We start from the raw sequence: 26,146 nt of genomic DNA, 5'->3' as shown, positions 1-26,146 counted from the left end.
AAAAATCATTTTTGAAAACCACAAAATAAACAGAAAGTAAACTCAGCTACTACACTGTTGGTAAATTCATCAACTAGTAAGTATTCTAACTGCAATGATTTTATGATAAAAGTATTTAGAGAAATTTATGTAAAAATATAACAACCAATTTTAAGAGATTTCTAAAGATTCCTTCAGTTAGATCTTTTTAATGGCACAATTATCAGTAACATTATTTTGTCTGAGTTCATATGGAGGATTAAATACAGTCACTAAATGATACTGCCAGATAATCAGACTGAGCTGAAAGTTCTGCAGTTACTTAATGTGCTGGCCCTCAATCATCAAGGTTCTTGGAAAACAAATGGGTTCCTGTGGCCTCCCAGTGAAGAAACATAGTCTCAGGTTTCATTTTATCTTTCTATTACTAGCAGATTCTCTATACCTATGTACTTACATATATAATGAAAATCTTTTTCCACCATTCCTTCTAAATTAACTTTATGCAAATTTTGATCAGTAAAATTGAAAAATGTTTTTGGGTTTTCTTTCCTTACTGAATTCAACATGACCTAGTGCCTTCTGTGACTTCCCACATGCTGCATCACTAGAGAGTAACGGAAGAGCTATCACCTAAGACTGATGAAAAGGACCACGGCACATGGCAGGAACATCCACATTTTCTTTGACAAAAATTAAAAGTATGCAGGCGTATTAAATTTGCTATGATCATAAAGTCAAGAGCAAGTTTCTTCATCCATAATCTTTACATTTCTTCATAATGTTCCAATTTTAAGTAACAACTTTAGGAAAAATAAACTTTAATTATATTACTTCCACTCCTAACCATATTGGAGTAACAAGAATAGGGCTTAACCTCCAGTCATAAACAAATAGAAAACTAGGGAAAAAATATATCAACAACTGTTTTGAGACACTGAGTAAGAGGAAAGGGAAATATGTGGTGAGTCCACACCTGACCTGGCTTTCTGCCTGCAGACAATTCCTGAATAGGCAAAGGGAAGAGGAACCAAAGTAAAGCCCAGTGGCCTTTCTGAGCTGGAAAATGCAAGCAAATGCACGCAAGAACTCTGCAAAGTAGGGAGGAGCCATGTAGAAAACCAGCTCCAAAAATTTGCAGTCTTCTTAAGTCTATATTGAGTACTAAGGTAAGGTCATGCAAATATGGTATAAGGTCAAGATTCCCAGATATCACACAGGGCAGGGAGACTCTAATTCTTAACAGCCTCAGGGAATAATCCTCATCAATTACCTGGGCCATTCAGTGGAGACCCAAGAGATCATAACCCGGTGGTAGGGCTGAAGTATCCCTAAAATAAAGGCATCTCTAGACCTGCTCTAACAAACTTAACAACAGGCTTTGAATGGGTCAAACTTACGTTATATTAATAACTGTTAAAACCAAGTCCAGCACTTTAAAGCAAGGCAACAAAACCCAGACACCAAACACTGGATATTCACAGTGTCTGGAGAACAATAAAAAAACAAAACAATTAGCCATGCAGAAAGGGAGGAAAATGTGAGCTATAACCAGAAACCAGGAAAAAGATCAGTCAATAGTAACAGATCCAGAAATGACGGAGATGACAGAATTAACCAATAACGGCAATGTTAAAAAATTTAAAATAACACATGAAAATAAAAGAGAAAAAAACAAATGGAACTTCTAGAAATGAAAAATAAAGTATGTGACATAAGTCAGAAACTATAGATAGATTAGAGAAGTTGGAAGCATAGTAACTGACACCACAATGAGACACAGACAAGGCACTGGGGGCAGAGCCTGAGTGACCAATGGTGGGACCCACTGGCCTAACATACATGTAATTGGGTCCCAGAAAAGGAAAGCAGAACAGAAAAATATTTGAGAAAAGTACAAAAATTTTTCAAAATTGATAAAACTGTCCAAAATTCGGTAAAACATATCCAAGAGACTTGACAAAAACTAGGCAGGATAAAAGGATCAATTTGAACTGTTCAAGGTGATATAATTCATTACAGTCAGCCTCAAGTATAATTTCTAAGTTATTTAGGTCTGTTAATGTGTCAACTGATGGTAGCGAATGACACAGGAAAGGAAATGAGTGAGGAGGAGTGTACTTAGACCTGATATATTATGTTACTAATTAAAGGAAGGAAGTATTCTTTTTAAAAACCCTGGTGGGCTGCACTCCAGGGACAGGCCCTGGGTACATATGCTCAGAGGACTACAATGCAGCACAGCAGGCCAAAGCAAACAGTTCTGTTCTTCTACTGTTTGGTGAGCTGCATGGAGAATGTGCACAGGACAGAAGGCATATCAATAGTCATGGAAGTCCTTCATTTATTTCAAATGAACCATCTACTTTTAAGATGATGTTATGATGGACATCATTCATATCAATAAAACATTTTTAAAATTCCCTACTTCAATACTTGTAAGAACATTTAAATACTTCCAAATAAACTTTAGAGGTATTTGAATTTAATATAAAGTACTGTACAGTATTTCTATTACTCTATTTGGATTTCTTATTTCTATTATTGAAGTTAGAAATACCAATGTCTAACAGCATCTAATTAGTATATAAATGCATTATAACCAAGATATACAGTTTATATCTCATCAACAGTGGGTAAGTAAATAATAAATATCAACATTAGAAAGTTAAAAAGTGTAACATAGTTATAATTTGAGATGCTTTATCTCATGAAAAAGACTAGCAATCAACGCATCATTAACAATAAATCCTTTCCAAATTTTCAAATTCATTAAAAAGATATCTTTCTCTGTACTGACTACAGACATTATTTTTGTTTCAAAATTCATCTTAAAGAAATTCTCACAGAATTTTTCCTGTGGCATATTTTTTTTTAATTAAACCACAGAAAAGATAAAACTAGACTAACTAAAAACTGGCCTGTGTTTGAATAAACACTGACCTGTGATGAATGACTTATAAGAAATCAAATGTCATGTATTTAATGTACAATGGAAAATGCATTTTAATTATTTAAATTTAATTACTGGGTAGTCACTTAATAAGTAGAAGAGATGATGGTTGGTAATATTTAGCAGTAGTAACAGAACTAATTATGGAATTTTCCAAAAGAAAGATGCTTAAAATTACACAAGTACCAATTTAAAAGACAAAGTGGGGTAGAACGATATACTTACTGTCATCTCGACCAGACTGAAAGCTGCTGCCCCTCTTCAGTGATGCTGTCTGATTAAGATGGCCCAACACTGAGGGACGTACATCATTATCCAGATCCACCATGGGACCGTGCAGGCCTGGAGTGCCTGGAAGGAAGAGGTGACACTCCCATTGTTTCTATATATTCATATTTAGTTGATTTAAAAGGCTGTTTCTCTGAGTTATTTCTTGATCAGTTTTTCGATTCTTTAAAAAAACATTTACCAAGTAAAATCAAAATGATTTCCTTTAAATAGCTTTTAAAAGTCATTCCCACCCTGATGGATTTGGAGGATTCAACCCATTACTTTGGCTTAATATAGAGATGTAACAAATTCTGGAGTGAAACATATATCATTTTAGAATTAATGCTCAGCAAAACTAAGAAGTGGGGTCTTCTACAAACACAAAAATCAGGATGAGAAATCACTTTTTGAAAAACTACATGGCACTTGTAAGTCACAGAGGTCTGACTCTTTTAATGGAGCAGATCTATCCACAAATCTTTTGACTCCTCCCTTAAAATTTAAATCTCCCAATCCCATTTCTTTCCTACTATGGGATGTGAGATTTGCTGTCCTATTTCTATTCCTGATGCCAGCCAAACTAGTTTAGGTCCTTTTCACTCACACTGTTAAATATTCCAGAAGCCTAACATAGCACTATTGTTAAGAAATTCTCTTTAGCCCTGACTGGGTGTCCAGTGGATAGTGTCGTCCCTGTATGCCGAGGTTGTGGCTTCAATCCCGAGTCAGGGGACATCTGAAAAGCGATCAATGAGTGTACCACTAAATGGAACAACTCAAACCAAAGGGGAAAAAGTAAATAATTTATTTTTAAAAATTCTCTTCAGTGTCCTCTATTATTATCATTGAAACATTGCTTTCTTAATTCTATCCACAGAAATATTCCAAAATGACCCCAGTAATCCAACCCAAATTATCCGAAGTCCAGGAAACATTTTTAGCAAGAGCTATTAGGAATTAAATCCCATGTTGCTGAATGAGTTAGTAAAACATTCGCTTTAAGTGGCAAATTTGCCTTTATCAATCTATAGAGATGCCTATAACCCCTAACTCTGAACTCTTTAGCTAAGCATCTTCAAATATCTTCAAAACAAATTGAATTAAATACACATTAACAGAGTATTTATCATGCATAGGACACTTAAATATTCTCCCTATGAAAATGCATCTCATATTTTCCTACCTCATTCTCTATCTTTCTACCTGAAAGGCCTTATTCATTCACCTTCTCCATCTATAATACTTAAACTCTCATCCTTAAAAATGCTAATTGAACTATAGCTACTGCATGAAGTATTGCCTATCTCCAAATCAGAATATTATTTTCTTAGGGATAAGGATTAAATATTTTATCTCGCCTAACCTGTGGTGGCACAGTGGATAAAGCGTCAACCTGGAAACACTGAGGTTGCCGGTTCAAAACCCTGGCTTGCCTGGTCAAGGCACATATGGGAGTTGATGCTTCCTGCTCCTCCCCCTTCTTTCTCTCTCTCTCTCTCTCTCTTCCCCTCTCCTCTCTAAAATAAAAAAAATAAAAAAATTTAAAAAATAAATATTTTATCTCTATCCATAGTCACCAGACCTTCTGCAAATAACTCCCTCAATATATACTGACACTAAATTATTCAATAAAAACCTTATTCCATATTTTATAAGTTAGTAGAATATTAAAAGCTTAAAGATATGTTTTCAGGTACAAAGATAAAACATGAGAATAATTTTGTGCCACTGATGTTAGCTATTCAATAACACGGAACAGTTATTTACTGAACACCTGCTATGTGCTAGAAACTGTACAGACCCTGGGGGTAAGATGATGAATGAAAGGTAAGCCCCTGCTCTCGAGGTGTTTTTGCTCTGGTGGAGGAGGCAGAAAAATAAAGCAATAAGTAAACAAAATACAGTAAGAAGTGCTATGGAGAACCTGTTTCAGGGGCTCCTCCTGTCATGAGTCACTTAATGTGATTCAATGTGAGACATCTCCTCGTATCCTCACAAATTCTACCAGGTACGTTATATAGAAATAGAAATTAAGTCATCTGAACAGACCTTTTTCTTTTTTTACTGGATTAGAATTTACTGAAGACTTAAGTGCATTTCAACAACTGTGCTAAATGCTTTATTTACATGCATTTCTACTTTGGAAAACACAGCTAAAATAAGAAAATTCATATAATTTAATTTTAAGAAAGCAAAATAAATGTAATTCAGCATCAGAAAATACAAAAAATAAAAAATAATACTTTACTATAACTGATTTTTTCACATTTAAGAGGAAGTCATATGTGGCAGCTTTAAAGATTTATGACCTTTTTTTAGAGTTTACATAGTCAACACTGCTATTAATTGAAGAATTCAGGAAGTTACTATCAAAATGTCAGTTTTTTGAAATATCTTAGAAATATAAAGGAACTTGAACTCAGTATTGCATTAAACATTTATATAAAAATTAATAAGTTATATAAAAATGTAAATAAAAAGGTGCAAGAAGAAGAGTGCTTTAATGTAAATGTTACGTATGACTCTTGAAAGTTTCAGGATAATAAATTTTTTTATTGAAAAGGACAAGACTTCCTAGTTTCTTGAAAGTACACTATATACCCTTCCTACAAAAAATACAATTATTGTTTAAGTAAATCCTCAGAAAAAAAATTTTTATATAACTGATGTGTTTACAACTTTAATTTAAATGTTTTAAGACTGAGGTAGGTATTCATGTAGTTTAAGTAACTCGAATTCTGAAACTGTTAAAAGATTGATTTATCTTTCCCTGTGATAAGAATATACTTCTTCCATAGAAACCACAGCATAATTTTTCTATGATATCAGGAAAAGAAAGTTTAACACGAACTAATTTCTTAATTGCTAGTGTCAAACTACCAGCAAGAACATCACAACAGCAGGAAGCTAGAACGGCATATCCACCCCTGGGACTAACCAGCATCTAGAACACATCTGCAAGATCGATTTTTGCTGAGTGACCAGAAGACAGCACTTTAGCACCATATATAAATGCACGAGGCTGGCAAACTAAACAGTGGGCACTAACTCAGAAATGTGTTTTTCTCCCTCACCATTTTACACTGCTTTTCTCTCCAAAAAATGATTCGATATGAGTTACTGTATAGAAAATTAATACAATTATTCTTTGAAGAGAAAATTAATGAAAACATTTTAAACCTCAGTTGTCAGAAGAATTGAGGATTATGAGTCCTTTTAAACTTAAATTACATAACTTGGTTCTCCCTCACAAAAGAATTACAAGCATTACTAAAAACGCATTTCCAAAAAAAAATATTTCTGTAACAAAATCAGCAAAAGTTTTAAAAATATCTTATAAGGAATCAGTTTATTTTCTCTTGTTTAACTTCATAATAGTAATATCTCCTGTTGTGTTTAAGAGAAATACCTATATTACATAACATATGGTAATGAGAATAAATGAACTTTCATAATATCATGCTCTGCTTTCTTGTGCAGTTCATATGCAACTGAAAACGCTATTACTTTATATATTTTCCCTGAAAACCTACACTCATTGCCCTTTGATATCCAGCTGAAGACAGTGTTCCACTGTATACACACAATTCTGTTTCTTCATTAAAATGTTAGCTTAAAAACAGACATCTTGCAGGTGATAGAGACTAAGTATTTGTAAAATTGCATTTGACTTTATCTTTTGCAAACTTAATACTGCATTAATAAGATATGAGAAGTCACTTTCTTCTATAGTAAATTTTCTCTAAAAATGACATTTCCTATAGTTACTTTCTAGAAGTAAATTTTTTTAAAAGCCTTTTATTCAACAGGATTACAGCCTGTCTCCATTTGTGCTAATACAAGTGTTCCCTGTATTTAGAACTGGGGCAGGGTTTAATTCTACCCAAGATTCTCACAGCTATGCAAGGGGTTTGAGGTTTCGCAGTTAGGTTAAGGAATCATCACAGGCCTATGCTTTATCATCTGTAAAAATTAGGGCTTGAAACCACACTGCTAAATGACTGCTAAAGTCATTTTTAGCTGTAAAATTCTGATTCTATTATATGAAGTTTAAATCTGAAACTTTAAATTACCACTGACAACAAAATGCAATGCTTATTTTGCTCATTACTACTACAATTTAGAACTCTGATTAGTGGTATCATCTAAATGTATAAAAAGCCCACCTCTACACACAGAGCATATGGGAAAATTCATCCTTAAAACAAAAGCACACATATGCACCCCTATGTTCATCACAGCATAACTCACGATGGCCAAGACATGGAAACAACCAAAGTGTCCCCTGATAGAGGATTGGATAATGAAGTGGTATATATATACAATGGAATACTACCCAGCCATTAAAAAAGATGACATATTGCCATTTATGACAACATGGATGAACCTTGAGAACATTATACTAAGTGAAATAAGTCAGTCATAAAAAGCTAAGAATGATAGATTTCATGTATGTGTGGAATATAAAACTAAGACTCACATAGACAAAAATAGGGTGGTTATGGGGAGGGGGGTTAGTGGGTAAAAAAATAAACTTTAGATATTTTAGGCACTAAGCAGAGTAGACAATAAATATACTTTTTTTTTTAAGATTTTATTTTTATTTATTCATTATAGAGAGGGCAGAGAGAGAGAGAGAAGGGAGGAGGAGCAGAAAGCATCAACTCCCATATGTGCCTTGACCAGGCAAGCCCAGGGTTTTGAACCGGCAACCTCAGCGTTTCCAGGTTGACACTTTATCCACTGTGCCACCACAGGTCAGGCGACAATAAATATACTTTTAAGTGCTTTTAAGATCAAAATTATTTGGCTATAATCTGTCAAAGTTATTTGAAAGAAATAACTACAAGGTAAAGACTGCTTTAGAGAAAAAACTGTAAACAGGAACACACCCAATAGCATGAGAAATCATCACTATATTATTTGTAGAAAAAAATACAAAAAAATGCTAGAACTGAATATTCTTCAGGTGTAACTCCATCTATCAAATTACACAGACTAGTGTTTGAGCTACAATTTAACCAACATTTCAAAGAAAAGATATGTATCTTATCTACAGATAAGCATCTGAAAGAAAAAACTTTCGATACTTAAATTTCTTTTTTAAAAACTAAGCTTCTTAAGTACTGACAATCTAGAGTTTCAATATTTTGATTCTCCAGTTAAATAAAGCTTCTATAACATGATACCAGCATTCTCAAAAGCAACTCTTTTTCTAATTGTGAATATACCGGAATAATTTACTTTTTTAGATTTTTTATTTATTCATTTTTATTAGAGAGAGAGGGGAGAGAGAGATAGAGAGAGAGAACAGGGGGAGGAGCAGGAAGCATCAACTCCCATTATGTGCCTTGACCAGGCAAGCCCAGGGTTTTGAACCGGCAACCTCACCATTCCAGGCTGACCCTTTATCCACTGCGCCACCACAGGTCAGGCCTATACCGGAATAATTTAAAAGATTAAAAACAAGCATAAATTAAAAAAAAACATTTTGGGGTATAATACTATATAAACAGACAGAAATTTTGTTTTACTATGAGAAAAACAGAAAATTTGTTTTCAGAAGTTGCAGAAATAATTTTTTTCACAATGCTAATAAAAACATCCTACTCACTTCACTTAAAAAAATAAAAGCTGACAGGCAGTGATGCATTGGATAGAACATGGAACTGGGACACAGAGGACCCAGGTTCGAGACCCTGACCCTTGGACCCAAGATCGCTGGCTGCTGAAGGCCCACGGCCAAGGCACATATGAGAAAGCAATCAATGAACACAAGGTGTCACAACAAAAAACTGATGTTTGATGCTTCTCATCTCTCTCCGTTCTTGTCTATCTGTCCCTAGCTGTCTCTCTCTCTCTGTCTCTGTAAATAAATAAATAAATAAATGCTGCAGTGCAGACATAAGTTTAAATGTTTTATTTTCTGTTAGAAATAATCAATCTTTTATAATTTGCAATTAACAAACTGAAACATTTGCTATATTTTTCCAACTGAGATTTCTACTAGATAATAATCTTTATGCTCATCCACAGATTTGAAAAGATGGTCTGTAAAACTCAAAAACTTAAGGGTTTTTAAGTTCATTAAAACTCTTGATTCTTACTAAAAATACTGACTCCAGACTTTACAGAAAATGCTTATCATACCTAGTATACCATAGACTTTCAGGAAACCTTACCATGTATTATTTAAATCCTTTCAACTCAAGATGTGCATGTTTTCCTTATTTTAAGTGGAAAGCAGTCAATACTTGTTTTAACAGACCCTATGTAACATAAAGGGCAGAAGAGACCTTTTTTCAGGGAAGCCTGCAAATGTGGAGGCAGGTGAGTAAATTCACTTTATTTTCTCATCCTTCGTGCCTCCTGCAAGTTTTCTCACAGTCTACAATGGTGTGGGGAACACTGATCTACAACCCCAACTCTCAGAAGGGCAGCTGACTTCCTTACTGCCCTTAAACACCTTTGAACACATTTTCCTGAGCACAGTGGGCCCTTGTCCCATGTGCAGCACGACCACCCACTGTTGCTTGTTGACCAAACTTGCAGGGCCAGGAGCCTCCACAGACAGAGGCAGGATGGGATTCCTTTCAAGCACAACACACAGAAGAATTTCAATGGCAAAGCTGGGGGGCAGGGCAAGTGTATCAAGGCAGAACTGCAAATTCCTTACGAATCAGACCTGTGTCAACAGATAAAAACGTCCTTTCTGATCTTTGCTTCTTCATATACTTAACGTTCCTACAGGAGAATTTCCTCAATTTAAAGGTTATCATTATCATTTAGTCAAATGAAACAAAGGGAGACATATTTAACATACCCTGACTTCACCTTTTGGGGTATCAGAACTGTCTATACAGGTTCCGGGCAATGACTCTGATATAGCATCATTAACAACAATAATAAAAAACAAACAAACAAACAAAAACCCCACTATTTTAAAAGCAAAACTACAGGTATAACTTTGAAGCAGCATTTATTCACTAACACTGGTTATAAGAACCATATAAGCTGGACAGGTAAATAAGCAAAACAAAATTATTTATGTTTTAATTAGACTACTACACTTTTCTTACAATTATATATACAGATTTAAGTAGAGAAAATATGATTAAAATATATAAGTAACAGAATTATTACCAAAATGACAGAAATATAGAATTAAAGTACATGTAATAATGAATATTTTAAATTACCAGTTAATACTAGCATTCAATGTGTACATGACATTCATTGCCAACATTTTTTTCTCTGAAGGAAAGGGGACGTGGTTTAGACATGAAATGGCTCCCAGCCACAAGAAGTCTTCTTCCAGATATACAGTAAGCCAAGACGGCAGAGAAGAACCAGCTGCCGGGATAACAAATTGAAAAGGTCTTTCTGACATAAGCCTGTTGGCCTGTCTCATCTAACAAAAATAGATCATTCATTGTTAGGTGAATAGAATCCAGTATAAAATAGAAGAAACAAGTAAAAAGAACTTAATCCAACTCTTTTCTATGATATTCAACAGCTGTTATTTTACTATACAAGATCTAAAAATGAATGCTATGGTATTCAAACAGTAAGTCAAATTCAAAATTCCTAGGTTACTGACTTAAAAATAACTTCTCAAATTACCAGCATTAATGACTAGTCTTAGTTTTAAATTTAGAAGCTAAAATTGTCTTTTCAAATTAAATTAAAAAACAGATCTATAATCATTATGTAAAAATCTGAACTGCATTTAGGTCAATAAAACTGCTTATATAAACTTATACTATTTTTAAACAACAGTGACAATTTCCAATAGTATGCATCAGAAATTCTAATGGTAAATAATTGTAAATCTAATTTGTGACACACTGAGTATCACCTAGGCTTTCTTTTCTATCTGGAAAAAGAAAAAAGAAATTCAGACCACCACTTAGCTGGAAAGTTTTTTTTCACTGCAATAATAAACTGGTACTTTTCTCCTACTTCTTTGTTCTGAATCTACTTTGTTCTATATACTGTATTTACCTCATAGCTTATAAATCTTAAAGCAAAGAAATAAAATCTTACTACAAGCATTTCATCTTCTAAAGCCAATTTGAAAAGATACTCTAGTCACAATATGCAAAAGAACAAGTGTACAGATAAAGCTGGGGTTGCATAGTCTAAGTTGGAAGAGACTTACTGCAGGGAGAAGGTAAAAATCAAACTAATGTCTCATATTGGTTCTTGCTGCAGGTATGCCTTTCATTTTTCTTTTAAAATCAACTTCTATCATTCTGGGTTCATACTATTATGATAAACTTTCAAGAGAGGATCTATTTTTAAATCTCCAGAAAATAAACTTCATTTAAAAAAAACTTCCTAATGTACAACTTCATTTTAACCACTTTAAAAATATTTTAATTAAATTTAAAAATTAAATTAAAATATTTAATATGTGTATAACAACACATTCTACTGTCTTTTTAACTATGGAAATATTTTTAGTCACACAGAAAATTTGATTAATCTGGTGCCAGCTTTCTAATAGAGGTTGAAATTTAACCTAGTGTACAGCAAGTCTACCTAACGATGCATTATGGAAGTACCAGAATTAATTTATTAATCTTACTAACTAAAAACAAACTATATGTTATGCACATAAATATCAAAAAATATCAAGGAAAAATACAGTTTGGTAGTACTGAGTAAATTCACAAAATTATATGTAAATTGTAAAATATAATTTATGCATGTATTTTATGAGCTATCGGGATGAAATTACGTATAGCCTTTTTATATATCCTAGGTCATCAGGTAAACAATCATTTTTAGTTCAGCAAGTAATTAATCTAATAATTACTGAGTGTCTGAAATAATTAAAAGAGTAGGTATTTAGCCCAGCCTCTACGATTTTTGCATTATTTTTTTTTCTACAATAAATCCATACTGGGATAATTTGAAATAAACCCTTAAGTTGTAACATATCATATCTAAGTTTTCAAAGTAAACCTGAGCCACATATAACTGTATTTCCTTTTGTTGTGTGACTATAATTTTAAAAGACTTTCTTGCTTACTTCAATTACAGCCCCCCGCTGTGCCCCATCCTAGTATGTCCTTTTGGGAAGTCCTAATTAAGTACATACCTTAAAGAAGGAAATAATTACCCTTATTCTGAAACTTTTTCCCTTGAATTATTAAAATATAGCCAATATATATTTTAAGAGTTAAAGTCATTTTCAGAACAAAGGAAAAAAACATCTTTGAAGTCTACCTTTAAAAGTCCTGTTTGGGAATGTCAGTAGGGGGTTAACCAAGGGTTTTTCCTGCCAAGAAAGAAACCTAAGACTCAGTCTAATTTTGGATCTATTTCACAGGAATTTTAAGGGACAAATGACACGTCTTATAATGTGGTAAAAGTTTTCCATGTGCAACAATTCAGGACACAGGGTTGGTCTGAATATAGAGGAACAGAAATAAAATAATTAACTGGTTCAGGCTGGAAAAAAATCCCTCCCCCATTAGTTAGTCTTTAAGCTTTCAAGATGAGTTTTTAAAATGTTAATCTTTATTTCCTATCATTGTCTCCCCTTAGAAAAGCCAAAAGATCATATTTGGGCTACAGAGAGGCAAGCCACAGAAGAGGAGTGACAAATATTTGGGGATAAATGGTAGTTAAGTTTAACATGCAATAGTAATCTACTGCTCTTGTGCCCCAGTGTTTTTAAATTTGGAAGATACCATATTCTTAGTTCAGTATACCTTATTACTATAAAAACTGGAATCCAGAGATAGCTCTAATGCAGTGTTCTGAAGAGTATCAACCTTATGATCTACGTCTACTGACAAACAAATGCTGTGCATACAAAAGAAACTTTTCTGGAAAAGGTAGCTTTTTTTTTTAACTGTAGGACTGCTATCTCTGAAAATCTATTACCATTTTTGCTCCTTAAATTTTCTCTAGAGATCACAAGATTAAATATAATTAACATTTCCCCCCAAACTATCACATAAACACTTTAAGACTCAAAAACAAAAGAAAGTTAATTAAATGTATGTTTAAAGATCTGCTTTTCTTAAAAGACACAGAAATCTTTCCTCTCTGAAACATTTACAGTGTACCAATCAATTTAAAGTTGTATTTTATTTCGCAAGATTGTCTCAATTCTTAACTATTGTTCTGCCTGTGGGTTTCCTTAAAAAATAACTACTATTGCCCTGGCCGGATAGCTCAGTTGGTTAAAGCTTCACCTGAAGACAGAACAGATCGATGTTCCTATCTCCCTGTCTTCTTTCTCTCCCATCCTCTCTAAAATCAGTCAATAAAGAAAATTTTAAATTACAACTATTTCTCTTTTCCAGGGTTAAAAGTCTAAGCAGATTATAATAAAAAATTGTAACTCATTTTTTAGAGTTAGAATGCAACTACCTTTCCTTTGAAAATAGGTTCCTGAGCATACCTCAATAAAAACAAAAACTATAACAAAGTGCTAGATGAAATGTTGGCATTGTTCAGAAACCGTTTGATGAAAATATTTGCTCCAACAATGAAATACAGAGATGGCTGTGGAACTTGCTGACTAGCTCAGTGATTCAGAGGGAGTCCACTCTGGTGGGATGGGGAGAAATCTGGACCACTCACTAGTTCTGCGACTACTCAGGACAGCGTTCCTGCTGAGCTTCTCTTCAGACACCTTCCTCACATGCAAAATAGATCTCAAGTCATCTACTGAACATCTGTTGGGAACAATGTCCCAGGGTTCTTCCATATCTAAAAGGTCATAATTGTGAGAGGATGCCCCACAGAAAGTCCAAATGATATTTCGGAGCCTTTCCCTTACATTAATTACCTTACATTTATATTATATATAATTAGGACATGCAGAAATTAAGGGTCAATCTTGAACAACTGGTGTAAAATATAAAAAAAGAAAAATTGTGCTTATTCCTAGCAAACTTAATAATTAAGGCAGATTTTATATTTGCATATACTTAAACTATATAATTATATTACCTGTACAAATGTACATAAGTATATATTAAATAGCTATTAACATGTAACCAATGGCACACACATGCATTAATGACAACCAGGAAAGATAGTGCAAAGTGGCCAAAGTGGACCATATTCACAAATGGTTAATTCTGCCATTCTAGGAAACACACGTTCTGTCTACATATATGCTAGGTTTTATTTCATTTGCCTTTGCACTGAGTTATCAGTTAAAAAGCTATGGTTTAATGCATTTAGATCCTAAAGATATAGTAAACTGTTTTCAAATTTGAGTATTAATTAAATATTTGATAACAAATAAATCATTTATAATATTTTAGGTAATGAGAATGGTGTTTTGCTTAATGTTTAAAAAAATCTTTTCCGGTGTGACCTGTGGTGGCGCAGTGGATAAAGCGTTGACCTGGAAATGCTGAGGTCGCCAGTTCGAAACCCTGGGCTTGCCTGGTCAAGGCACATATGGGAGTTGATGCTTCCAGCTCCTCCCCCCCTTCTCTCTCTCTCTCTCTCTCTTTCTCTGTCTCTCCCTCTCCTCTCTAAAATGAATAAAAAAATTTTATAAAAAATTAAAAAAAAATCTTTTCCTTAAAGATTACATAAGAAAATAATTATGGATGAAATAATGTGACCTGCTTCAAAATAATTCAGTATGGGGAGGGGTAAAAACAAATGAGGGTACAGATAAGATTGGCTATGAGTTGATAATTGTTGAAACACAGAAGGTTATTATATTACCTTTTCTGCTTTTAAGCATGTTTACTTCAGTAAATAAGTACGTAGTCCTCCAAAATAATATAAGGACTCCTTCTGATGTGAGCTCAGAAAAGAACAGCTATCTTTCTATTAAAAAAGCTACTACTGCCCTGGCCATTTGGCTCAGTGGTAGAGCATTGGCCTGGTGTGCAGGAGTCCCGGGTTCGATTCCCAGCCAGGGCACACAGGAGAAGCGCCCATCTGCTTCTCCACCCCTCCTCCTCTCCTTCCTCTCTGTCTCTCTCTTCCCCTCCCGCAGCCAAGGCTCCACTGGAGCATAATTGGCCCAGGCACTGAGGATGGCTCTATGGCCTCTGCCTCAGGTGCTAGAATGACTCTGCTTGCAATAGAGCAATGCCCTAGATGGGCAGAGCATTGCCCCCTGGTAGGCATGCCAGGTGGATCCCGGTCGGGCGCATGCGGGAGTCTGTCTGACTGCCTTCCCGTTTCCAACTTCAGAAAAATACAAAAAAAAAAAAAAAGCTGCTACTGTATGTTAGTTTCCCATGTTGTTTACATAGGTACTGTCAACTGACAACAAAAGAGGGCACAGGTAAATAAGCATGTTCTTCTGAATGACAAGGAGAATGCATATATAACCTATAAATATCTGACTAATGAATTTAGAAAATTTACATTGTCTTGTCATGAAACTTTAGAGTAAGTTCAAAGGGCTATAAATTGTTATTTTTTTACTTTCTAAACAAAAGACCAAGTTAGGAAAATAACTTAGGTAAAGCTTGTGTAATGGATCCATTTAATATACATTATTTCAATTATTTTAAAAGCGATGAGTAGGCCCTGGCTGGTGGCTCAGTGGACAGAGTGTCAGCCGGCATATGGATATCCCAGGTTCAATTCCTGATCAGAGTACACAGGAGAAGTGACCATCTGCTTCTCCCCCTACCCCTCAGCCCTCCTTACCCTCTTCCCCTTCCTCAGCCAGTAGCTTGAATGGTTTGAGTGTGGCCCTGGGCACTGAGGATAGCTCAGTTGGTTCCAGTGCCTTTAGCCTCAGGTGCTAAAAATAGCTCAGTGCTCAACCATCAACCCTTGACAGAGTTGCCAGGTGGATCTCTGTCAGGATGCATGTGGAAGTGTGCCTTACTATCTCCCCTCCTCTGACATATGGGTAAAAAAAAAGTGATGAGCAAGTTTTGCAACAAGCTTGGTCAGAAAGAATAAAAAATGTAGGGCTCTAGTTACACATAAGCTATTATCAATTTGCCCCCCAAAAGTACTGATTTTAAGCAGTTCTGGATGAATACATATAGCAAATATAACAACAAGATGGCAAAAGAAATAAATCAGGTAAAACTATCTCTCCATTTATCTTCAAGAAAAATGTAGACCTTTGGCAATGTAATATTGGTTATCAGACATTTCAGATATGTGTGTGACAATAAGATATATGAAACTTCCAACTTAAAATATTCTCTATGTTGCACTCAGAATATATACATCCCTGAAATTCAAATATTTTCATAACCAAATTATACAGTCAAGTTGCTTCTTATAAGCATAAGCAGGAAAACCCTTTATCAGACCATGTATCTTATTTGTGATTTGAAGAATATCATCACTGTATTTAGTAGAACGGGAAATGAGGTAACATTTATTGAAAACCAGGTGTCTGGACTACTTCTCCATGCCTCTTTATCTGGATAATTGATAGGCATCATTTCCATTCAATGGAAATATCACCTTCTTGAGAAAACTTCCTCAGATCTCCCCCTTACTAGACTGGAGTAAAATTCTGCACTCCTCACTTTATAACATTTTCACATTATATTTATGTAATAAACACATGATTTTTAAAAATATATGTCTCTCCCACAAGACATCAAGGTCCAAGAGGTCAGAGATCATGTCAGTCTTCTTCACCACTGTGATTCCAGTCCCTTGCAAAGGAAGCATCTGGTGCACTGATTATCAACCCTGGCAGTACCTGAATCATCTGGAAGCTTTAAAAACTATTAATACCTGGACTCCACTGCTAGAGGTTCTAATGCACTTGGTAGAAGTGGGGTGGAGAACAGGAATTGGTAGTTTTAAAAACAACAAAGGATTCTGGTGGGCAGTCAAGGTTTAGAGTCCTGCCTAACAATAGACTGAATAAGCAAATAATGTAGGCCTTCCATATACCTCCAAAGACTGTAGACAATGTACATCATTTTAACTTACTAAAACTATAATTATAACTACATTAATTAAAATAATAGGAATTTTTTATCAAAAAAGAAATATTTGAGTTTTGCTAAAAATCAAGACTAGTAACAGAATCAGTTGGAAAGTACTCTAATTTGTGACAAAACTGCAATAAATAAATAATTGTGACTCTTTCACTGTACTTCCTTCTATGCCAGGACCATTGTTGTCACGTTAGTTACTTCTCTTATTCTTGGAAACCTTATTAAGTATCACTTATGCCTTATTTTATATAATCTATTTGGCACCTCGGGCCATTGCCACTGCATTTGCCAAGGTCAACAACACTGGCTTCAGTGGAAAATCTAAAGGACACCTCTTTATTTTAATTCTTCTTTTAAAATCCTTGCTTACCACTCTTCCTCTCTGCTCTGGTAATACTATTCCCTCCCATTTCTCTTCTAGTCCTGTGAATACCATTCTTCTCCTTGTCAGGTTTCTCTTCTCACCAGTCCAGTCAATATCGCTCCCCAGGATTCTGCCTTACGTTTTCTCCTTTTTCATCTTTTTGGTTGAAAGCATCAACTTCCAGGAACCATATATATGCAAACCACATTCACATATCTTGCTCTTTAAATCCAACTACTATTGAATATATCCTCTTGCTTGTCCACACAAAAGGGGAGAGGAGAATCATTTTCTCTAGGTTTCCTAACTCAATGGTGCCATCATCCCAACTAGCTGCTATGGTCAGATTCTGGTTTCTGAAAAGCTCTTGAATCCACTCCTGTTTCCACATCCACTGCCTCCATGCCAGGTGAGATGCTTGAATCACCACAGCAGCCTCCTAACCAGCTTCACTACTCCAAGATCACACCCTCTCATCCATTCACCACGTGGAAGACAGAGTGGATTTTTAAAAGACAAATCTCATTGGATCTTTCCATTGCTTCAAACCCTTAATGGCACCCCCAACACATTCTGGATAAAGCCTAAACTCATTGAAGCAGCTAACAGTCCCATTCAGTACCCAGCACCTCCTAACTCTGGCTACTCTGATCATGCTCTGAGCTCCAACCACACAGAATTCAGTGGCTGTTTCTTGCTTGAAATCTGGCAAACATTTTACTTTCTCTTCCTGGAATGGTTTTTATCTCTTTCTTCTTTCACACCTCTATTTCAACCAGCCAATAGATTTATCCAATAGACCTCAAAGCACGTAGCAATGACTTCAAATCTTGGAATGTCACTTCTGCAACCACAAAATCTGGGATCAAATGCTGTTCCTAAGTGCTACTATAGCACTTGCAACTTCCCAAGCTTGAAACACTGTATTTCACTAGTCACTTTCCCTGTTCTTCTCTTCTGCTACTTTGGAAGCCTCATATGAGCCAGGCTCTTATCTGCTGTACTAGCCACTGTATCCGTAGTACTCAACAGTGGCTGGCACATGGCATTCAGGAAATTGGGTGTTTGTGAATTCAGCTGTGACTTCTTCCTTCAAACTTTCCTCAGGGTCTTTGCAAAAACTTATCCTTTTTTCAGGCTGGAATGAGCCGGCAGATTTCTTCACATCTTTCTAGTATTAGTTAACATGGAGATTCTCCACAACACCTTCCCAAACCAACCAACTAAAGCATTCTCCTCAGTTCTTCTCCCTCATAATACCATTATTTTCCTTTATATCACTTGACACACTTTTATATTTGGTTATTTATTGTTTAATTCCACATGGCAGGGTCCATGTCTGTTTTATTCACCACTATCTATCTGTACCTGGAACATAGCAGGGCTAAACATATATTTTAAAAAATAACAGGTAGGCTACTAGCATACATAAAGGACTAATATCATTTCCAACATCATGTTGCCACAGTTGACCACGCAGGCTTTCTCTACACAGTCATAAATAAGGAAAGCTAACATATTTCAAATTCATGCACTTATTTTTTCTTGAGAGAGAGACAGGTAGGGGGGAGGAGAGAGATGAGAAGCATCCACTTGAAGTTGCATCACTAGTTTTTTTATTTTATTTTAATTGATTGCTTCTCATATGTGCCTTGACTGGGGAGAAATGGAGGACTCAAGCTGAGCCAGTGACGCCGTGCTCAAGCCAGCAACTCATGATCCTACACTCAAGCTTGCAAGCCCACACTCTAGACAGAGACCTTGGGGTTTAAAACCAGAGCCCTTAGCATCCCAGGTCAATGCTCTATCTACTGCATCAGGCTCAAAATCATCCCTTTTTATAAAAAAACCTAAAAGTGTATCAATTAGTAAGGCAGTTGTCAATATTAGTCTCTAATATTTAGTCGTAAATTAAATATATTCAAATTTCATGAAGTTAAGCAACTGATCCTTAAACTAAATTTTTGTCAACACTGCTGATCGACCATAATAATAGGTACATTTATAGTTTTCTGTTCTATTCCTCAGATATGATGCCATCCGGGGAGGGGGACACCACAGATATGGATATCTAGAAAAGTAACTAATAATTCCTTTGATCATTAAGTGTTTCCAAAATGTGTTAAAGTGACAATATGAAGTGGCACAGTGCACCAGAAGGGAAGAGCCTTGCCTTTCAGATCCTGTATGGAGCCCTCTTTGCAGCTGTGCATGAGCTGAAGGATCCATCCATGCTGAGCTCCAATACACTGCCAAGCAGGGTCACCCGGTGCATGAAGGTCAGACAGGTACCTGAAAAAGCAAAGCCAAGGCTGACCAAGCAAATTTTCTCTGCAGCCATAAATAAGGAAAGCTAGTATATTTCAAATTCATTCACTTTTCTTTAAAAAAAAAACAAACTAAAATTTTATCAATTAGCAAAGCAGTTGTTAGTATTAGTCTCTAATAATATTAGTTCTAAATGAAATATATTCAAATTTCATTAAGGTAACAAACAACAATAAAGCTATATTTTATAAAACTAGGACTTGATATAAAAAGACATCTAAGGAGAGAAAGCCAACTTATGATCCAATATACTTAGTGAGAACTTACCTTTACACGGATTTACATTTAGTGCACAGAATGTTTCTACTTAGTTCTGTCATTATATAAAACACAGCTGGGAGCCAGCAGAGCACCTGGTGAATATTTTTTCAATTTCAGTTGTTTAATATATTCCTTTCTGGTCTGAAATGTGGCCACTAGATGGCAGAGTAACACTGTCTTCTATATAATCTAAAGTTTACTGTCAACTGAAACTTACAGCCACTTTATTACATGAGGAGATCTGGTTACAACAAGCATTTACCTCTAAGTCTGAATCCTAATCCATGACTGAAAAAATATTTCTCCAGAAATATAGCATAGATATGCATTTTTCATAGTTTTAGTTCTTCAAATATTTAAAGTCTTTGTACATAAAATATCAAAACCCAGATACACAACTGAAACAGATTACAGTTGAAAAATTTCTGCCAAATATCATTTAAAATATTTGGCAGAATACCCTTTTAGGAAAACTGCTTCCTTATAATTTTTAAACTACCGAATAAGAACACCAATGACCCATTACAAGAATTCTTTCTCAAGCAAAAGAAATTGATAAGCACTTTTTTTTAGTAACTTTTAATATTGTAAGTCTCTTTAGTATGGTGACTAAGGTCTCTGCAAAAATATTTTTTTTTAGTTTTCCCATTGATTTGAAAGAGAAAGAGTGAGAGAGAGAAGAGGGGAAAAAGAGAGAGAGAGAGAGAGAGGCATCAGCTTGTTGTTCCACTTAGTTGTGCCCTTACTGATTGCTTCTAGTGCATGTCCTGACTGGGAATCAAACCCATGACCTTCTCATGCATGTCCTGACTGGGAATCAAACCCATGACCTTCTCATGCATGTCCTGACTGGGAATCAAACCCATGTGCCAGGAAGATGCTCTACCTACTGAGTCACTCAGCCAGGACCACAAAATGTAATAATAATCCTCTTTCTATTGTCTTATTAATGGGTATTACAATACATTAAAAGTTTTATAAAGAAAGATAAACATATTCTCTTAGAAATTTTAGTGTTTCAATTTAAAAATAAAACCTGTGCTAGGCTTTTCCTTGGTTAAATGACTTAATCTAGTAAATTTCTTTTAGTATGTAGCTAAAAAGTAAGAAGTTTCATTTCAAAAATATTTGTTTAGAGTATGATACATATTATTGCCATTTCTTTTAAAGTTGTATATTAAAGAACACTTTTTAAGACTTTTTTAGAGGAAAAAGTTAAAATGTTAATAATAATAAGCATAGGTTTAATATTTGAGAAGTAAAGTTTTAAGCCATATTCAGATATCATTTTTAACAATTACCAGGGATAGGATCACACTGACATGGGAAAAAGTATATGAAACTTTGCTTCTTGCTAAAGAAACAAAGATCAAGGCAGATTAAGGACAGTAAAAATAATCAGAAAGTTTTTAGTTAGATAAAATAGAAAACAAAGGATAACATAGTAGTAATCTGATTTGCACTCACACCATGCATAACTTCAATTATGTATAATACAGATGTATTTTGTTAATGGCAAAGCAGTCTCTATCCCCATGTGGTACTCACAGATCACATAGATCCCAAAATGCAAAAGAAATCTGACCTGGTTGTGACATTTTTCCTATTTATAATAACTAAAAATTCAATTTTAAAAGAGTAATAGAATTGCTAAATGTCTTCTCAAAGTATCTAAATAAAATAATAATTAAAAAAATAAATGAACTACTGGACATTGTTATTGACATTCTTGTTCTTTTCCCCTTAAAATAACAGGAAAAAAGCACTTAAATAGGTCACTTAAAAGAATCTTTTTAAACGCTAGTCATATTTTAAATGCTATCCAGTAGGTTAAGCAGTCATAAGAACTACACATTAGCTATCTACATAATAGTAATTCCCTATATAAAGACATCAAACACTCAATGAGGTTTAACACTACTTTTACTATCAGCAAATTTAATAGAATAAATACCAAATGTAAAATAAATATAATGCATAATTAGCAGAACCTAGACAAAGCACTGACCAACTGTATATACCCTGGACAAGATGAGTAACATTCCTGAAACTTTCTTTATATGTAAAAACAAAACAAAACAAAAAACACTTGGATAACTAACATGTAGTTTATTTCTACAAGCCAGAAAAATCCCCAAAGTATTGTACATTCTTTTTTTCTTATGAAGATAGCTTAGAGAAAAGCAAAGATGGGCTCTGAAAGCAGACAAACAGGAGTCCTACCACTAGCTGTGTGCACTGAGCAGATACTAAATCAGGTTCCGTCTCCACACCACTATAATGGATATAATATAGATGTCTCTGCATCTGTGAGAGGAGGACTAAAAATGATAAACAGCACATCTAGCATGGTGCCTGGTGCACTGCAGATGAGGGGTGGGGCATCAATTTTAGTGTTTTCTACTCCACCATAAAAGCCTCCTCCCCCTTCCTGGGGGACAACACAGATATGCTGACAATGACAATGGCTCATGCTCCTACTATGCTCCTTTATCACTAGGAACACAGGTCTTACTGTGGACCTCTGTCCTCTCACAAGTGCAAACAAAGCAGTAGCTTTCAGACCAAACCCTCCTTCCATATCTAGAAATTATTTTTAATGGTGACACAGTAACAACAGCCAAATGTATACATATATGTAGTCTATTTTAATTTTATAACTACTGAATATTTAATAAACTTCAATAATTAAAGAGGGTATTAAGTATGAAAATAATAGCTTATTCTGAGAACAAAGGTCACATACAAAATATGACATCAGAAAGTAAATATTTTTAAGTCACTGATATAAAAGTTTAAATTTATTTTGTGTCCAAATCCTAATATAAATTCTCTCTATATATAACACTATGTATATGTGCAATTTATTGATTACTTATGTGTCTGGTGCTATGTTAAATTCTTAAATTTATTCTTATCTATGCAACTACCCTGAGATGTAGATTATTTAAGTATGTCCATTTCATAGATGAATAAACTGAAAAGGAAAACTCAAGTCAGCCAGTGAACAGCTAGCTCCCATTATGATACTATGCTTCTTTCTCAGGCCTCTCGCCACACCTTGTTGCTGTCCATCACTTTCAATATTACTGCTGTTTTTTAAAAAAGTTTCCCATTTTCTTTAAAAGACTAGAACCTTTCAGACTTTTCTCTCCTGTTGAGTCATGACCCACCCTTCAGCATGAAGAACTTCCCACACACTTTGTGACAATGACATGCTCTAAACCATAGAGGGAGCTCCTGCCTCATAGCCTATGGGTGCCCACAGGGTGCAGCACCTACACCATCCAGCTACGTTTGGTATGCCCTCACTGAGCAGCAGGAAGAGGGGACTAAGCAATGAGGCTACTTCTTTCCTCAAACAGGCAGGATTTTCTTACCCTTAAAGAGTAAGTACTTACAAATTTATTACTATACAAGAATTCCAGTGTTCCACACTAGGTACTCCTAAGTGTTTTCTCTTTCATTATTTCATCAATCTCCTTATTTCCTCCAAGTCAGCTTTAAGAATTAGATGAAGTATCTGGTACAATACAGACATACGTGAATTGTGAAAATTCCTGTAGAAGGTTTACCTTATATAACGTTTCTGGTCATGTAAAGTTGATGGTGTCTCAAGCAATTTCTCCAGAAGTAATTCTTTTAAAGCTTCGATCCGCATTTCTACTTCAGCATAATCTATTTTTTAAAAAGAACACATATATGAGATTTACAGAATGGGAATGTAAAATGAAAATATGGAAAGCAAAACAGTGGTTGGCTTGAGGGTTTGAGTGGCTAGCTGAGAAGAGGCTCATGGGAGCTTTCTGGAGAGATGAAAACATTCTACCTGGGGTGCAGGTTACAGGGGTATATGCAAATGTCTGTTTATTTCACTAAACAGTAAATTAACTACAATCAAGATAAAATTAAGTTTTCTGAGACCTTATGGAGTGGGGACTTACAAACTAAATAAAGCCTTCTGGTATTTCTCCTAGTTCATAAGGCATTACCATAAAGCATTTTAGGCTTTTGTTATTGTTTTACTTTCTGTACCTGGCATTAGAGATCACTTCAAAAGTTGTTAATGTCGGGTTAGAATTCGTAAATATATCAATCTTTCTGAAGAGGGAAGATTAAAATGTAGGTTTCCATCTCTATAAATTATCTATAATCAATTCTTTCCAATAAAAATAATTTTTAATAACATCATGGTTAATAAGTGACAAAGAATGTCTAAGATTATCCTACAGTGTGGTTGTTCATTTTCACTATATCTCAGTAAGAAAAGCCATAGTTTATTATTTTTGAGGTAAATGTTTTACATGTGAAAAAGAGCACCATGTAAACAAAAACTAAAATGCATTTAACATTCTTTCCCACATTGTTCCTGTAAAAAGAAAAAAGATCTAAAGGCAATAAACAAATCTTACATTTCTTGAAAACTTGCACTTCCGTTTTCCCAAAGAGTGACTTGGCCTTTTCATAATCATTAATAACCACATCATAATCACCCTTTAAAATAAAAAAATAGATAAATAAATAAACATTTTGGAGACTGTCAGTAAACTATAATGAAGATAAAGAATATCTTAATGCTTTAAAATTTATGACATCTAGAACCACAGGTGCATAAACATGTGCTCTACCTTTTGAATATTCCTTTCAATATTTAGAGGAAGGTTGAAAAGAAACTTAAATCGCTGGAGCACATTGAGAGCGTTTCTAGTAGAATCTGCCTTGTCCTTTCGACCTAATACTTCTTGAAATAATGTGTCCGCAGTATTACTTGCTCCTATTTAAAAAAAAACACAACACCTAAATTAGATAAAAATCAACTTTATTCAGAAAATGTATAACTGGACAAAAGAAACAAACTAGTAGATTGCTACTGTGGCCTCACACTAAAACTAATAGACTTTTTCAAAAGTTAGCTATAAGGGATATCTTTCACGGTTGTTAAAATACAATTTCATTTTGCCTGCTAAGTTTTTTCTTATATTAAGAATGATATCCAATCGAAAATAAGCGTATTTACCAGGCCACATAAATTCTCTAATGTGAATCTGCATTTATTTTAGTCCTTCTTCTAAATTTTATAGCAACTATGGGCACTTAAGTTACTTCATTATTTCAGACAATAGGTTAAAACACACATGTATACACATATGCATACACATGTACACGAAATTATCTGGATTCAGTATCTACATATGTGGTTATACACAAAACAAAGAAAATATTTTTTAGGAAAGTTGTTCAATAGAAATATTTTAGAACTAACCCCGTTTCTTGGTGAAATTATCTCTTTGTGTAGCTGGCACAAAAAAATTACATAAGCATTAAACTGACAAACTCTAACATATCATTAATGATTAGTTCTTAATCAGCTAATGTTTATAATATTATACACAAACTGGACATTTTATATACACATTTTAAACTCAGAAGACCTTAAACTATATGAATCATTATAATGAAAGAGTGGCTTTATCTAAAGTGAAATTTATAGTATTCAAAAATAGTTAAACTTTTTCAATTTAGAAATTATTTTTAAATAGCCACAAGGAAAGGGGAGAAAAAGAATAAACTGTTTTTGGCTGTTTGATCACTGCCCATAAAAAGTTTCTACATTATCTGGTCTACTGACTATACTTTAAGCAAAGATGAAAAAATTACCTCAGTCTCACTGGGTGGTTCACATGCTGTATTCTCTACTCCACACTGTGGGTGGCCTGATTATGTTAAAAGTCATCTTTGTAACATAACTGTTTTATCTAAATATTGTTTAAATTCTGTCGAAATTTTAAAAGCCTAATATAAAAACTTTGTTTTTTCAAAACAGCTGTTTTCATTACATTCTACTTAATGTTGAATACTAAATTTCTGTTACAAGATGAGAAAACATGCTCTCTTCTTGACACCAAACCATGTAATGATGCTTAAAAGAGTATTTGAAAGATAGGGTTAAAACTTTTTTCTTCAAAAAAATTATTTGTTTACAATATAAAAATATAAACCTCATTAAATGAGGCTTCATAAATGAATAGATACATGAAAGAAAATAAGTATTTTTAAAAGGTTAATTACTTA

General features: G+C 34.4%; 1 protein-coding gene across 5 annotated transcripts in view; it reads right to left on the bottom strand.

Moving 5' to 3' along the window:
* EXOC2 (exocyst complex component 2) overlaps positions 1-26,146 on the bottom strand; it is a 191,481-nt gene that overhangs the window by 85,406 nt on the left and 79,929 nt on the right. For all 5 annotated transcript variants that reach the window (XM_066268535.1, XM_066268537.1, XM_066268538.1 and 2 more), the window contains 5 exons: positions 24,703-24,848; positions 24,487-24,568; positions 23,650-23,752; positions 19,659-19,777; positions 3,158-3,283 (listed from right to left, as the gene is read on the bottom strand). In XM_066268535.1, the coding sequence (XP_066124632.1) occupies positions 3,158-3,283; positions 19,659-19,777; positions 23,650-23,752; positions 24,487-24,568; positions 24,703-24,848 (576 nt within the window). The remainder of the gene's footprint in view (positions 1-3,157; positions 3,284-19,658; positions 19,778-23,649; positions 23,753-24,486; positions 24,569-24,702; positions 24,849-26,146) is intronic.

Source organism: Saccopteryx bilineata, chromosome 3, assembly GCF_036850765.1.
Source record: "Saccopteryx bilineata isolate mSacBil1 chromosome 3, mSacBil1_pri_phased_curated, whole genome shotgun sequence".
Lineage (NCBI taxonomy): Eukaryota > Metazoa > Chordata > Mammalia > Chiroptera > Emballonuridae > Saccopteryx > Saccopteryx bilineata.
Note: the sequence above shows the minus strand (reverse complement) of the source record. Positions and strands in the feature narration are given on the sequence as shown.